Here is a 14,883-nt window from a genome sequence, read left to right as displayed (position 1 = left end):
TAGAGGGTGGGGATTTATGATTGGGATTCCCCCCGAGCACGATGAAGGGATCAAGAGATCTTTTATATGTGATTATCGCGCCTTTGGGCTGTGATTCCTCCCCTCACCCTGAGCTGACAGATGATGGAAACGCATGACGATCGTATTACTCGGACGACATCTAATAAGATTATTCGGAAGGGACATCAGGACTGCTGGTTCGTTCTTGACCATACAGGAACTGGATCTACAATGTGCTAATTGCTAAAATTCGTTGACCTGTTTGATTTCAGATTGGCTAACTCTACCAATCACGGTACGATCGTCGTTGCAAACCGACCGATTCAAAGGTTATCGCCCAGCGGTGTTGCGGTGTGAACTAGGAAATTGCCCGCAATCGTGAGTGGGATTGTTTGATTACTATTGAAATCGTATTCGAGCAGTCGGACAGGCAGTCGAGCAGTGATACAGTACTCTACACAAAAAAGCAGCTGCAGCTACACACGACACACAAAGATCGATGGACATGCCTCCCAAGTTGTTGGTAGAGGGGAAATCCCACGCAGACGCATCGGCAACAGCACCAGAACTGGTTTTCTGGTTTGCATACAAAACAACAGTTGGACTGACGTGTGTTTGTTGCTCGACGCACAGAAGTATGGACCGGTGTGGACGCAGTCGAAACACTAGCACTTCGATCCAATTATGTATTTTTATCTGGAGAGTTTTATGGCTTTGCTTTTAAGCGATCCTTTCTCGATCGGTTAATACAAATCAAGCAAGATTGTGTAATGATGCTGACGTGCTGGTTGGTTTAACCAGAAGTAGTTCTTATTTCCATAACCAGAAGTGCCTAATTTACAATTTAATATGAATAAGTTGGAGAGACAACACTGGCATGCTGATCGTTTAGTACAACTCAAGTTTATTAAACCTTTTCTGCAAAGTATAATTCTACCGTACCATGTAGCTACATAAACCTTACGCTCTATTACACTACGATCGTTCTAATTTACATAAAGCAACGAACTATATTTCATCTCTCTCTTTCTCTCTCTCTCTCTCTCTCTCTGTCTCGTGCAAATAAACGGCAAATTCATTGTGTCGGTGTGACATGAAAGAGTTGTTCGTCGGTTAATCCACTGGTAACGAACCACACAAAAACCTGGGAAACTAGTCAAAGGTTCACTGTTTTGCAATAATCTATAACTTGATTGATTTGCGTACGAGCTTGATCGGAATGATTGATGGCAAAAGAAACAACAACAATAACAAGTAAAACCCAACTTAACAACTTTCTTCTCCCCTCACACTCACACACACACTGCCTACTCCTTGCGGTGGCCCACTTTTGATGACGCCGCTCCGTTGTCGTTCTTCCAGTTGGTCAATACCTTTTCGTGCTGCTTGCCCAAAAACGGTTCCCTTTTGCCAGTGCCTGTCCCATCGAACCGGTTCGTGTGTGACGTGCCGTGCTGAACCGTTACGTGATTGTTCCTGGCGAGTGGAGAAAGGATTCATTGTGCGGTTGGTTATGCAATGGATGGGGGCACAGCAGTGCCAGCAGTAGCCCTTTGCTGCTTGGGCCGCTTCTTTGCACTAACCGTATTTCACGCTTCTGCCGTCGCAGCGTGGTAGGATCCTTCTTGCGCACGTACAGTGCGGCTGCAACGACGACCTCCTCATGCACACTGCCAGCGTCCGGCACTCCGCCGAGCGGTTTGTCCGCCCGGGTGTCCTCTTGCGCGGGCATGGACAGGACGCATCCGACAACCAGCAGCAAAAGACAGATCACTGCTCACCAGCAGGACGCGCTGGCTCGAACGGAAGCGGACATTGTGTTTTGGCAACAGCAACTACAAGCTCCAAACAACACAAAAAACCAACTTAAAATTACAACTCAAACAAACGAAACACTCCTCCAAACGTGCACTTAGTTCGATCGATTGCAGCCCGCAAAGTGTGGCACTTGCGTTGCGACTGAAAACGGAACGGCGGCGCAACCGTTTGCGTGGAACTGCATGGCGATCGGGGAGTGGTCGGAGTATGACCCCCGGAGTGGCAGGGATTTGCGCCGCGCATTTAGGTTTTTTTCACCCTTAAAGGGGGAGCTTTTGGGTGGGAGAAAGCAGCAACGGTAGGGAAGGGGGCTAGTACGCATAGCTCTAACGGGCAGCATAAGATGTTGCCAGATGCATGGTACACACACACACTCACAAGAACGGATCGTGTGAGTGTTTGGTTGCGAATGCAACTGTGCTCGTTATCTTCAATAGCTCAAAGGTTTTTTCAAGTCGAGCAGTGTTTGTGTTTACTGGCTGAAGGTTAGGTTAGGTTGTTTGAAGTATTTCTAATGTAGCCTATAGCAAGGAATGTGTGTGTGTGTGTATTTGTTATGAATAATTTATAAAATGTTTATGCCCTAGAGATGTGCGCTCCGCATGAGGGCGTGTGAGTTGAATGCTACAAATGAATTAGAGATGGACGTTTAAAAAATACAAAAAGTAACGAATGGTACTTTTAGATGAGTAGCTAATAAGAGCAATTAGATTCTAATAACTGGTTTTCGGAAAAAAAGGAATGATTGAAAGTAAGCAGTAATAATAAAAAAATGCATGTTACTGGAAAGAGTAGCTAGTAAGAGGAACTAGATACAAGTACCGTATTTTAGCATGTATAACGACCCTCTTGTAGCCCAAAAATAACAAAACTTTTTTTGCTAAAATTATGAATAATTATCAGGGGGAGGGGGGGGGGCTTTATACGCTGAAATACGGTAACTGGTCGTCAGAGTGGAATGAGCGCAAAGGGTGAAAGTAACTATTAACAATAACTGCTTGTCTGTAGCAGGCAAGATTTATTAACACTAAGTAACTAAAAATAACAAGTATCAAGTAAATGGTTCGCAGAATGAAGAAATATTAGTATAAAAGAACGAGTTGTTCTATTTTTTGTAACTGGGTACTAATTTATAACAGAGTAATTGGTAATAAATACCAGTTGTAGCAAAACATTCTCACCTTTAAATAAGATTAATTTTTTATTATGTTTTTTACTACTTTTTATCCATCAAAATGTTGGGCTATACTCAGACAGATTTAGAGTAAGAAGAATAACAATTTATAAAATTAGGCACTATGAGACTCAGAGAGTTAGTGAGTTGAGCATGAAAAAAGAGTCGATAAGTGAGTCGAGTCAGAGCGTGAGTGAGTTTGAATCGCAAAAGAGCAGTAATAAATTGTGCATTTGATTGTTGTGTAATTTTAAACCGTGAATAAAAGATTTAAATCCGTATTAACACGTATCTGCTCTGATTAAATTCACTGTAAAGAGATACGACTATGATCACCTCTAATATGGTACAATTATAAAAGGTTTTCCGTATGTTTTTACTTTCTCTTGGCTATTTAATTTTTTTTTATTTCGTTGAAAGTTTAATAAATATTTTAGAATTTGTCCCACAAATTAGTATAAAAAGGTGAATTGTTTTTGCAACATTTGCTTTTAAAAGTTGGCACAGTGTCAATAGCACATTAAAAAATATTGAGAAACTATGAAAACATTTTACGATGATTTCAATGTTTTTAAATTAATGTCCAAAAAAGTGAGATAGAAACAGACATATTTACAAAAATCGTTAGGAAACACTGGCGTTCCTAGGAACGCGATACGTTAAAATAGTTTAAGATTAATTGATGTTAATAAAGTTTAATAAAGCTAGGAAACAATCCAACCACTTAAATAGGAAATGAATACAACATAAGTATGTATTAGCAACGGTACATGCTATAGTAGTTGTGATTAGCTTCAACACTCAACCCATCATTTGTGTTGGTGATCATGAAGCGAATGGAGTAGAATGAACCACAACAACTCAAGCAGCTGAGCGATAAGACAAAGGGGTTTTTTTTACTTTATTTGTTGCTAAATAAAGGCAAAATGGTACGATCACCTCTATGACTAAGTCACTGAGTACGTTGAGCTTCCCGGGAAGCACACACATGTTTTGTAAATACATGTTTCACTATTGTTGCATTGCAGTGTGTGTTTTTGTGAACTTTTAGTTGTATGGTACGTTATAAGTAGTGCTTTAAGGGTACAATAAATAGTTAACATTATGCTGCACCTATCCACTCAACTATGTATAACCTTCTCTAACCATTTACGTACAATTTTCGTTCGTAGGACGGGATTCTTTTTGCTATGAGGGAGTATTTGTTTCTTTTTTCTGGCTCTGGAGGAACATTAGTCTCAGCTCTGCGTAATACTGAACCCATTCGATCCCGTAGGCCGCCCCCCGTTGGCGAGGGAAAATCCGTTCGAATAGGCGATCGAGATCTTGCGGCCGCCGAGCAGATTGTACGTCTGGCTGCCGGAGAAACCGGCCGAACCGGCCAGCCCACCCGGCCCAGCACTGAAGCCCTGGCTGGCGGAATTGGCGGCCGATGCACCGAACGATCCGAACGGTCCGTCGCTCTGGAACGATTGGGCCTGTGCGTTGGCGGCGGACGAACCGAACCCGCCGAGTCCGAACTGCTGGTTGAAGGCGTTTGCGTTCGCGTTCGAGCTGGAAAAGCCAAATCCACTGCAGGGGAGGGGAAGAGAAGGGAAACAATCAGCACTGAATGTAAGCGAGGGGAAAATTTGTATTTGCAAACAACACTTACCCCACGTTTTGACTGAGCGCGTTCGAGGCAGCATTCGCGCCGGAAGCTCCACCAAAACCGCCACTGAAAGCATGGTCAAGAACAAAATAGAATTAGTTTTTCTAACGCAGCGATTGGAATAACTATTCGAAAAAATCTAACTAGAAAAGCCGTTGGAATTCCAATAGTAAATAGTAGAAGTATTTTCACTACATTTGCTAATCTCATTGAAATCATTTCACAACTTTTCCACACTACTAAAATGAAAATGGCGTCTTTGTAAAATCATAATCATTTGTAACTCCATTTGTCTGTAAAAAACTTGATTTTCCGTTGATTAATTTTTAACAATCATTTTAGCATGCGAATTTCACGAACACGAATTTCACGCCATCGTGTATAAGCACTCAATCACACAAATCAAATACAGAATGCACGGTTCGATCCACTTCAACTAAAATTAACGAAAATTCGCCACCGCATACGCCACCACGAAATACCCATACCCAAGAACACGCAGCAGCTCCCGTTTGCTGCGCACCGCCACCTCGGCTGACGCTTCCAGCTTCGCCTGCTGCTGGTCTTTGCTGAGCTGCAACACTCCCGCTATCACAATGCCGGCAAAGAACGACGCCGCCAGCAGGAAGTAGATCGTGTAAAGCGTCCTCATCTTGCGCCACTTAAACTGCAACTGCCCCGCAATTGACGAAAAAGATGCAACTGCTGCTGCTACTACTACTGCACCACCTGCTTCCTCAGCGGTGGGAAGTGGAAACAGAATCTAGTTTGCCACAAATAGGAAGCGCGTACTTCCCTAGCCGTAGCCTTCTGCAACTGCTGCTGCTGCTGCTGCTGCTGCTGGGCCTTCACCACAACAGTGCGGTAATTGTTGTTTGTGTTGGCGCGCAAATGGCTTGCGGCAAATGACACGCGTGCTGAAAAACACGAAGATTTGCCCGTGCCGCTGGCCATTGTATAAAAGGTTGTGATTGTGTGTATGTTTTTGTTTTTATTGTGCACGGTACACGATGAATCAATGCATTTAATAAAAAAAAGATGACTTTTTTTCCTTGCACCGTTCTACACAGTCGCGCATCGTGCTAGCGCGATACATATTCGGTTGCCGACGATGCGGAAAGAAACACGTGGCGGCTGCACGCTACGTCTATGATTTACGTTGCCTAGCAACGCGCATCAGCACTTTGTCACGAGTGTCGAACGACGCTTCGGGGCACGATTCACTTGCAGAGGTTTTGGCGGCGTGCTTCGTTTACGTATGATACGCCAGATTGACGCTTCCCCGTCGATTGTTTGATCAATCGTGACGGAGTGAAACAATTTTTATCATTTACGTAACGTTTTAAATTTGCCTTGTTGAAGTACGATGATAAGTTTTATTCCTGATTTATAAATTTTTGCACCAATTAAGCAACCTTGCGTACACATTAATCTACTGATAGCGGTCTAAACTTGTCTAAAAATCTTTAAAAAAACCCCTTCTTTTACAAACTTACAATTGTCGCGGTTGGTTCCATTGGAAGGGGAACTGAAACAGTGGCGAAACGCCTGCCATCACACCGGTAACCCCCAAAACGACAACGATCAACGTCTTCCAGCTCGAAACACGCGCCATTCTGGATCGAACGCTAAACACCAACTAACCGTCCCCGGACCGGAAGATTGGGCATATCTACCACCTTTAATTCGCAAACCCCCGCCCATCCCTGGCCCAAGCCTCCCCCCCCACCCCGCCAACGAATTATCACCCATTTGGGGGAATCCAGCCCCACAAACGCATTAAGAGCTTTCAAACTCTTCCGCATACCGGTTTCCTTCCTTCAAGCCCATCTTGCCAATAATCCGGCGATGGGCGAATTGAATCCAGCGATGGATATAATGTAGCACACGTGACACACGCGGGAGGCATCATTCGTACGCGTTACCACGCACGTACCACCCAAGTCCCCAAGCCCATGGTCAACGGTGGTTGTGATTTATGCACCTTTGTGTACACGTTGTGTGCGCACAACACCTTAATGCCGGCAATTTGTCGCTCGGTATCCTTGCACCACAATCCGCTATTGACGGGGGAGCGGTTTTACTTCCATCGACAAAAAAAGAAGAAGCTGGTAAAGACATGTGAATTCCATCCATTCCTCTTCGGAACACCAAACACTCTTTTACTAATGAGATGATAATCAATTCGCATTTTTCCGACAGTGGTTTTAAGAAATTATTAAAAATACACCTAATCCGTGACGTGGTTTCTTTCAGACCGGTTCTACACCGGTGAGAAATCGCATTTTTAGAGCGCTCAGCCACTCGGTTCTGATAATTTCGACTATCGACTATCGATGTTTAACGCACGAAATGGAATACGAATTTCCTTACATTCCATAACCTGTTTACAGTGTACAGTAGAGGCTTTATTGTGTGTATTTCAACAAATCGTACGCATCACATCTCCCGTTTTTTCCCCCCACGTATCGCTTTTTAAGTGGTTGGGTTTTCCAGCTTATAACCGTTTTTTCTGTTTCTATCTCGTACGCGGAGTTTTAAGGATAGATGCTACGGTTTTACAAAAAAATGTACAAACAACGCAACGACATTTCTTTTCTCTCTCGTTTTTAAGCATCCCTAAAATGGCAAACCGGCTTGATGAAACGTGATCGCAGAACATTCTTCGCTTGGTTTACAGATACTGGAGAAGGTGGGAAGGAGGGAAGGAAGAATATGGAATAAAGAGTGGCGCCTACTTCAAAGTGTTCTCTTTTGTCTCAAGGTATCAAGGTGAGAGAGGATCGGGTTTCCCCAGTGCTACGCTTTCACTATCTATTGAGGGGGGAGGGTCTAATGTAGAAAAATCGTTTCTGAGATTGAAGCAGTACAGGATCAATTAACGCTTTTTTGTTTTGTTCCTTTCTTTACCTAGCTGGAGCCTAGTGGTACATTTCTAATTGTTTTCTAAATGTTGTAACGTTTGCTAATGGGTCTAATAATATAATTACTGCGCTGCTTGCTATAAGGCGCCATCGTGGGATGGTTTGGCGATCCTTCCCTTAACGCGAACGTGGAATATATGGGTAAACAATTGAAAGTAATAAAACAAAGCCAAGGCACACTAAAAACCCTAATTCTTTAGAGCAAAGGAAGCAGTAGAAGACACAAAAATATACAAGCAACATAAAAATATCTAAAAATCGAAAAACATATTCTTTTCTACCCTAAACGGATGGACACAACAAGAAACAACCAGCAGTAAATGATATCGGCAAACGGGCTGCTTGCTTCCAACACAACCTGCACTGCACTACCCTGCACTATGGAAATGGCAGCGGACCGTTGAACAAAATGAGCGAGAGAGAGATGCACAGGCCTTGTATTTCAATAAGCGACACTTTATAATACACATCATAGATAAACTAAAAATACGCTAAACAACCGGAAACTAACGGAAGCCCACCCCGTCTGGTGCTTCCCATGAACCGTCTCTAAATCAAAATATATTAACCGCGAATGGTCCTGTTTTTCTCTTAGTTTGCTGCTGCTGTTAGCCTTCTTCTTTTTTTAACAATAATGTGTTGTGATTGTGATCCATGCTGGAGGAGGAGACACGTCCGTGCACGGCTTCCACAGCATTCGGGATGCTGCTGTACACACACACGCGCGCTTCAGTAGCCATATTTATCCTGAATCGAGTTCATCACATCGCTGGCGAGCGAACTGAGACGTCCGGCCACCTTCGTAACGCCCTGCCGGACGCTTTCCCTCACGTCCTCCAAATCGGGCCCATTGTACTGCAGTGCCGGACCGCGCGGTCCGCCTCCACCTCCTCCTCCTGGGGCAAGAAAAGGAATGGAATGGCATTATTGCAAACGAAAAGCTCCATCGCCCCCCGCCCGAGTCCGCCCGTGGCGCCGATAACCTACCGGATCTAGAACCGCCCGATCCCATCGATGACGAGCCGTGGCCAAAGTAGTCGGCGGAAGAGATACTGGTAGAGCCCTGGAATTTGGAAAGATTGGCCGACCGTTCGTAGCTCGACTGTTCGTCGCCGAAGAACTGGTCGGACGAGATGCCCTTGGCAGAGCCGAACTTTTTCTGCGCAACGTCGCTGCTATCGACTGGTTGCGGTTGACCGTTCCTTCGACTGCTACTGTTGTTGTTGCTGCTGCTGCTGCTGTTACTGTTGTTGTTGTTGTAGTTGCTTCCGCTGCTACCGCCACCTCCGCGGCTGTATGTGGGTTGATCTAAAAGGTGAAAAACAAAAATAGTCAAAAACATGAACAAAAACGTTCGCAGGCTAAAGCAAAGCTAACGGACACTTACCGCTAATACTGCTCGATCCACCCTTCAGGCTACCGCCTGCCGGCGAGAACATCGTCTTCACCGTGGGACGCTTGCTGTCGATCGGCTCGAGCGTATCGAACCCCATCTGTGTCGCTTCGCTCATATCCGCCCCCTTGCCACTGCCCGAAAACCCGTAGATTATGGAATAGTCATCGAAAAAATCGTTCCCACCACTGCCGCCGCCGCCACCACTTCCACTTCCTCCACCTCCACCGCTGCCGCCGCCACCGCCGCCACTGGACGAATCGTCGCGATCGTACAGCGCCTTGCTAAGGGACGCCGCACTGCTCCGGGTCGCTTCCTCGGGCGTGAGCGTCTTCATGTCGGTCAGTGCGGAGTGGGAAACACCGGCCGCCCGGCCGAACCCCATACCTAGCCGCTCGATTTGTTTCGCCTTGTTCGGATCGATCGCTTTCAGCTTTTCCTCCTCCCTGTGCTGCTTGATCGATAGATCCTGGTAGGCTAGCCGGACGCTCGCGAGCGTTTCTGCCTTTTCCTCCTCAGTGATGGGTTTCTCCGGGGCCGGCGCCAGCTTCAGCTTGTCCGCCATGTTGGCGCGCTCTTCGATTTCGGCAAAGTTGGTCTTGACGCGGGTTGCCCCGAGGCCGCCCTTCTTCGCACCGAGCCCACCCTTCTTGGGTTGTATTTTGCGCACCCCGATCGTTGACTTGACCGGCTCAACCGGTACCTCGGAGGTGAGGAAATCGACCCGCGGCCCAGCGGTGGGGTCAACCGTGGCGCTCAGGGAAGCCAGCTTTGGAATCTGCGGAAAGAACGAAAGGAGAAAGTGTTTGAAAAGGGAAGCTTTTCGGAGGAAGATCGGGCGAATAAGATCAGCACGGAATTCACACAGCAAACTAAGCAACAAAACAGGCAAATGAAATGCAACATAAAAACGATACCATGCTGCTTGCTGTCCGTTTCGATGGTGTCGTGAATGTTACTTACGTTTTCCAGCTCCGCATCGACCTTCGGCCCACTGCTGGGATTGTTGTTCCGTTCGACCGTCACCGTGTCGTTGTCGAAGTTGTCGCAATCCGCAAAAAAGTCCATCTCCTTCTTCTCGCTGGCGGTCGTGTTCAGGTCGTGTGCATTGTCAATGTGCAGCTGTTGTTGGAGCCACGTGGTTGGCACGCACGCGGAAGGAAAAGCGAAAATGAAAAATGCCAAATTTAGCCAGCTAGTTTGTTGCAAGACAAGTCTCGGTGGTGTCCTTATTCTTGGGTGTGATTTCAATCAGTGGCAGTGATTGTTTTAAATGTGTGAAACTAAAGGCATGAGTGTGGGGTAACACAAGGTTGCATTAACAGGGAAAGTTAAAAATTAATTAAAAATAACAATTCACACAGGTGTCGAATTAAGAAACACTAAAAGGGAATGCCAAAACAAAGCGGTACTCTATCGCCGCAAACACACGCAGGGAAAGGGTAAACGGGTATTCCGCTGCTTCCACCTCGACACTCACCGTCGTTCCGTACAGCTGCAGCGACTGTTGGGCTTTGTTTAGCAACTTATCCTTGTACAGCTGGGCAGCACGTGAGTTGTACTTCTGTTGCGCATCGGTGGTGTTGCAGTTATGCTGGCGGAAGAATTGTGCCTACAAAAAAAGGAAACCCCCAGGGGACATAATTTAATTATGGCTTTAGTGCAAATGTGTCTCTTCCATGACACAGACACGAAATACATACCGCATTGGCATTGCCGCCGACCTGCATTTGACGAATTTGCAGCCAGGTCCAGTTCGTGTCCAGGTTGGTGGACCGGACGAACGTCAGATGCACGCCCAAATTCCGATGCACGGCCGAACAATCGATGCAGATGAACACGCCGTACGTCACCGTGGACCAGGTGGGATTTTTCGCTCCACAGTCGAAACAAGTCTGCCAGAGGAAATTGCATCAAATAGAAAGAGGAAAGCAAATTCTCGTTACACGCTCCACACTCGTGAAGGACGCGCGCGCGACCACGTCATGGTGCACGGGAACGGTGAAGGTGAACGGTGACATTGACCAGAACCATTAACCCCACCCTCTCCCGCTGTGCCACTGTGTGTATCGCACCTTACCTTGTTCGTTGCCTGCGATCGTAACCGATGGAAAATGGCATCGATGTCCTCCTTCGAGGGCGAACTTCCACCAGCCATGTTCGGGGATGTGTGTGTGTGTGTCGTTACGGGTTGAGGCCAACTAATCTTTCCTCCCCCGGGGGTCGATCAATGGCAGCAAACACGTATCACCTTTTGGAAAGAAGGGATGGGTTGGGTGTGGGAAGGACAGTCCGCGCTACCGATGGGGAAATTCCAGCGTAATCACAACGCGACTAATACGTGGAAAAACAAGGACTGGAAAGATGCGTCCGTTGTGGCGTTACTGTGGGGCAAACATACGGCACTGGTTTTCCACTATTTCACTGTTCCGTCCGCTTATGAATGGGGAGAAAAGGGCCCAACTATTCCAGCCCAAAAGGGGAGCTTTTGATGAAGCAATACAATCAGCACTTTAGTTTTCTCTTGCTTTTTTTCTCGTTTTTCACAAACAGTTTGACGTGACACGCTCTGACGTTGCAACGTGTTTGACAGCTCCGGGACGGCACTCCCCAAGGTGAGTAGAGAGTAACGTCACGACGTCGCACCAGCAACCTTGGTGGGCAGGGTGCCACGAAGAAGGCACGGTGACAGACCCCCGTCTACCCAGAAAACATGACATCAAACAACAATCACAATTGACTTGCTATTCGGGTGAGCAGCTGGGTAGGTACGTGTTCTTTCGTGCGGTTTCTGTCGCAACATTTCGTCAGCCGATTACCATTCGCCTGCGTGAATGTATTTAATGTGTCTGGTGCTGAACAAACAGTGAAAGATCTTTTCTGGCAATCGTAGCAGTAGCACACCTTTTAACACGAACTGGAAGTTATTCCAGCTCCAGTGGCCTTGACGTGTGAGAGATTGCTTTGCGCTACTCTTCTAGTTCGATTTTATTGTTATTTTGATTGGCAGTAAACTTTGACACAGGCTCGGTTATCGGTTCCTTATCTTACGTGTAGTTTACAATCTCAGAATCGATTTGCAGTGGCAACGACGTTGAAATCTCAGTCAAGGCAATTCCTGCTTTTACGATCCAACGCGGAAGTGAAACCAGCTCTTCGTTTACGATGAAGGGCAATGGCAGCATACTGGTGCTGCTGTTGGTAGCCGGGATGCTGCCAACGATGCTGGGACTTCCGGTTGTGACACAGCCACCAAAGCCCGCCGAAAAGGAGGAAAAGCACGAGGACAGCAACGTAGAACGCATGGAGGTACACGTTCGAGCGGAGGAGGAAGAGAGTCTGGCGAAGTCTGGGTCTTCATGTTGGAATGTTTGTTTACCTTTTTCAGAACATTATCGAGTACAATAAGTATCTCCAGGAGGTTGTGAACGTGCTGGAAAGCGATCCTGTGTTTGCTGAAAAACTGCAGAAGGCGGCAGAATCCGACATTCGGGTATGTTTTGTTTCTGGGTGAATAAGCACACGGAATGTACCACGTGGAAGAAGCTCCCTTTCACTGTTAACTTCTTTCTTTGTTGTTGTTTTCTGCAACAGTCCGGTGTGATCGCGCAAGAGCTCGAGTACGTTGGGCACCACGTGCGGTCGCGGCTGGACGAGCTGAAGCGCATGGAGCTGCAGCGGCTGAAGGAGCTAGCGACGAAGCAGTTCGAGCTGACGAACGAGATCGATCGGGACCATCTGAAGATTAGCGAGCACGTGGACCACTCGAACCCGCACACGTTCGAGATCGACGATCTGAAGAAGCTGATCCTGAAGACGTCGCAGGACCTGCAGGAGAACGATCGCCGCCGGCGGGAAGAGTTCAAGCAGTACGAGCTGCAGAAGGAGTTCGAGAAGCAGGAGAAGCTGCGCGCACTAGACGAGCAGCACCGGAAGGAGTACGAGGAGGAGCTGAAGCGCCAGCAGGCCAAGCACGACAACCACGAGAAGATACACCATCCCGGCAACAAGGCGCAGCTGGAGGAGGTGTGGGAAAAGCAGGACCACATGGATGGGCAGGATTTCGACCCGAAAACGTTCTTTATGCTGCACGATCTGGACGGCAACAACATGTGGGACGAGAACGAGGTGAAGGTGCTGTTCATTAACGAGCTGAACAAGATGTACCAGGCCGGGGCGCCCGAGGACGACATGAAGGAGCGGGCGGAGGAGATGGAGCGTATGCGGGAGCACGTGTTCAAGGAGGCGGACACGAACAAGGACGGGCTGATCAGCTACGAGGAGTTCATCGAGCAGACGAAGCGCGACGAGTTCCAGAAGGATCCGGGCTGGGACACGGTCGACCATGAGCCCCAGTTTACGCACGAAGAGTATCAGGAGTTTGAGCGCCGACGGCAGGAGGAGATTCAGCGGCTCGTTGCGGAGGGCAAGCTGCCGCCGCATCCCAATATGCCGCAGGGTACCACCCGGACGCGAATGTAAGTGGTGTGGTCGAAAGTTGATTTTAGGACGTTAAAGTAATTTTGTGTTTTTGTATGATTTCTAGGGAGCCTATCAGGTGCATCCGAACGCAATTCCACAGCACCAGGTCCCGCACTACCAGCAACAACAGCAGCATCAACAACAGCAATACCACCAGCAGCAGCAGCATTATCAGCAACAACAGCAGCACCATCAGCAGGGACCTCCTCCACCAGGGTACAATAATCATGGCCAGCAGATAAACGTTCATCCCAACCAGATCTACGACAATGTGCAACCGCATCAGGTCCATCCTAATCCAACCTACACCGGTCAGCAGTCTACGGTATACACAGGACAACAGGCGGCACCACAGCACCAACAGGCTCAACCTGTCCCAGCGCAACAACATCCTGGACAACAGCAGCACTACCAGCAACAACCTCAACAACAACAACATCCTGGACAGCAGCCACATCAACAGCAACAACAGGCCCAATATCCTCAGCAACCGCAACAGCAACAACAACAACAACAACCGCCACAACAGCAACAACAGTATCAGTCGAATCAGATCCCACAAAATCCACAATATCAGCAACAGCACGCTAACAACAATGTACAGCCAAACCAGAAGCCTCCTTCCCATCAGCAACAGGCAGCCCCAGCCCCAGCACAACAGCAGCAACCACAACAGCAACAACATACCGGAAACGTTGCATCTTCCCCACAACAGCAGCCACAGCCACAGCAACAGCAACCACCTGCAGTACCGGCACAGCCATCCGTTGTACAGGTGAAACACTAGAACGACTCCTCCTTGAAGCGACAAGCGTTGGATGGATAAACTGCAGCCAAACGAAAGCATGAAACAGCCGAATCAAACTGAATCAACAACACACGACAATTGACGCGCCAATGATGAAACAACATTCTCGTTTTAGCGTTCCGAAGCTTCCACACAAAACCAATAACAAACCGAGAACACTCCGTTTGCGAAGCAAACGATTACACACGACTCAAAATGTAGATAGGTAACGGGGGCTGAACGAAATGTCTAAGGTATTACAACCAACCGTGCTGATTCCGTAAAAAACACATGCCCCACGTTCCAGATTTGACCTGACCCCTTCTCCGTTGGGACTTTGGACAGAGAAGAGACTTGGTCGGTCGGTCGGTGGGCGAAGGATGGGGGCTATGTTCGTATTGTCGTAAAACTAACATTACCATTTATCAGCAGATTAACGCAATTATCTTGAATACTACTTTGTGATGAAATTACTGTAGCGTGTAGCGAATTACCCGTGTAATGTTCGTTTTTTTATTACTCTTTTTTGTCAAATATATATATGAAGTAGTCTAGCAAGAGAAAAACAATTTGCCAATAAAACTGTATTTGACACGTGATAAAATTTAAAGTGTTCTACACCTGCTGTCTTATGCCCTCCTTTGCGTTTGTTGT

At 47.1% G+C, this 14,883-nt stretch overlaps 4 protein-coding genes and 1 long non-coding RNA gene across 7 annotated transcripts; 2 read left to right on the top strand and 3 right to left on the bottom strand.

The window, feature by feature from the left end:
- The first annotated feature begins 74 nt into the window (after nt 1–74).
- LOC120894921 lies at nt 75–1,768 on the top strand. The gene is made up of 2 exons (XR_005738260.1): nt 75–197; nt 273–1,768. It is a non-coding gene; the product is annotated as an uncharacterized LOC120894921 (long non-coding RNA).
- Nucleotides 882–2,015, bottom strand: LOC120894919. Its single transcript, XM_040297813.1, has 2 exons — nt 1,584–2,015; nt 882–1,476 (listed from the first exon to the last, which is right to left on the bottom strand). The coding sequence occupies exons 1-2, from the start codon at nt 1,730–1,732 to the stop codon at nt 1,308–1,310; spliced, it is 318 nt and encodes a 105-aa protein (XP_040153747.1). The 5' UTR covers nt 1,733–2,015; the 3' UTR covers nt 882–1,307.
- A 1,847-nt stretch (nt 2,016–3,862) lies between these two features.
- Nucleotides 3,863–6,297, bottom strand: LOC120894918 (DEAD-box ATP-dependent RNA helicase 9-like). 2 transcript variants are annotated; one of them, XM_040297812.1, is made up of 3 exons: nt 6,140–6,297; nt 4,647–4,709; nt 3,863–4,564 (listed from the first exon to the last, which is right to left on the bottom strand). In XM_040297812.1, the coding sequence occupies exons 1-3, from the start codon at nt 6,256–6,258 to the stop codon at nt 4,231–4,233; spliced, it is 516 nt and encodes a 171-aa protein (XP_040153746.1). In that variant the 5' UTR covers nt 6,259–6,297; the 3' UTR covers nt 3,863–4,230. The 2 variants fall into 2 exon arrangements, with proteins under 2 accessions (XP_040153746.1, XP_040153745.1); XM_040297811.1 differs by lacking the exon at nt 6,140–6,297 and adding an exon at nt 5,132–5,317.
- Nucleotides 6,298–7,012: 715 nt separating this feature from the next.
- Nucleotides 7,013–11,551, bottom strand: LOC120897430 (ADP-ribosylation factor GTPase-activating protein 3). 2 transcript variants are annotated; one of them, XM_040302329.1, is made up of 7 exons: nt 11,041–11,551; nt 10,664–10,855; nt 10,441–10,572; nt 9,924–10,082; nt 8,955–9,738; nt 8,555–8,875; nt 7,013–8,463 (listed from the first exon to the last, which is right to left on the bottom strand). In XM_040302329.1, the coding sequence occupies exons 1-7, from the start codon at nt 11,116–11,118 to the stop codon at nt 8,297–8,299; spliced, it is 1,833 nt and encodes a 610-aa protein (XP_040158263.1). In that variant the 5' UTR covers nt 11,119–11,551; the 3' UTR covers nt 7,013–8,296. The 2 variants fall into 2 exon arrangements, with proteins under 2 accessions (XP_040158263.1, XP_040158265.1); XM_040302331.1 differs by lacking the exon at nt 9,924–10,082.
- Nucleotides 11,552–11,591: 40 nt separating this feature from the next.
- Nucleotides 11,592–14,839, top strand: LOC120897431 (nucleobindin-2-like). Its single transcript, XM_040302332.1, is given in 6 exon segments — nt 11,592–11,724; nt 12,031–12,269; nt 12,349–12,453; nt 12,555–13,413; nt 13,416–13,438; nt 13,507–14,839. Coding segments are annotated over 5 exon segments (1,854 nt in total). The 5' UTR covers nt 11,592–11,724; nt 12,031–12,125; the 3' UTR covers nt 14,230–14,839.
- The last annotated feature ends 44 nt before the right edge of the window (nt 14,840–14,883 follow it).

The sequence above is a fragment of the Anopheles arabiensis genome, chromosome 2, assembly GCF_016920715.1.
Source record: "Anopheles arabiensis isolate DONGOLA chromosome 2, AaraD3, whole genome shotgun sequence".
NCBI lineage: Eukaryota > Metazoa > Arthropoda > Insecta > Diptera > Culicidae > Anopheles > Anopheles arabiensis.
The sequence above is the reverse complement of the archived record's forward strand: the minus strand, read 5'-3'. Positions and strand labels throughout refer to the sequence as shown.

Coding starts and splice junctions, on each gene's coding strand:
- LOC120894919 (XM_040297813.1), bottom strand. CDS start 1,732: ATGCCCGCGCAAGAGGACACCCGGGCGGACAAACCGCTCGGCGGAGTG. Junction 1,477..1,583: donor CGGCAGAAGCGTGAAATACG/GTTAGTGCAAAG, acceptor TCCACTCGCCAG/GAACAATCACGTAACGGTTC.
- LOC120897430 (XM_040302329.1), bottom strand. CDS start 11,118: ATGGCTGGTGGAAGTTCGCCCTCGAAGGAGGACATCGATGCCATTTTC. Junction 10,856..11,040: donor GATCGCAGGCAACGAACAAG/GTAAGGTGCGAT, acceptor TTCCTCTGGCAG/ACTTGTTTCGACTGTGGAGC. Junction 9,739..9,923: donor TCGATGCGGAGCTGGAAAAC/GTAAGTAACATT, acceptor TTCTTTCCGCAG/ATTCCAAAGCTGGCTTCCCT.
- LOC120894918 (XM_040297811.1), bottom strand. CDS start 5,295: ATGAGGACGCTTTACACGATCTACTTCCTGCTGGCGGCGTCGTTCTTT. Junction 4,710..5,131: donor GAGCTGCTGCGTGTTCTTGG/GTATGGGTATTT, acceptor CCATGCTTTCAG/TGGCGGTTTTGGTGGAGCTT. Junction 4,565..4,646: donor GCGCTCAGTCAAAACGTGGG/GTAAGTGTTGTT, acceptor CCTCCCCTGCAG/TGGATTTGGCTTTTCCAGCT.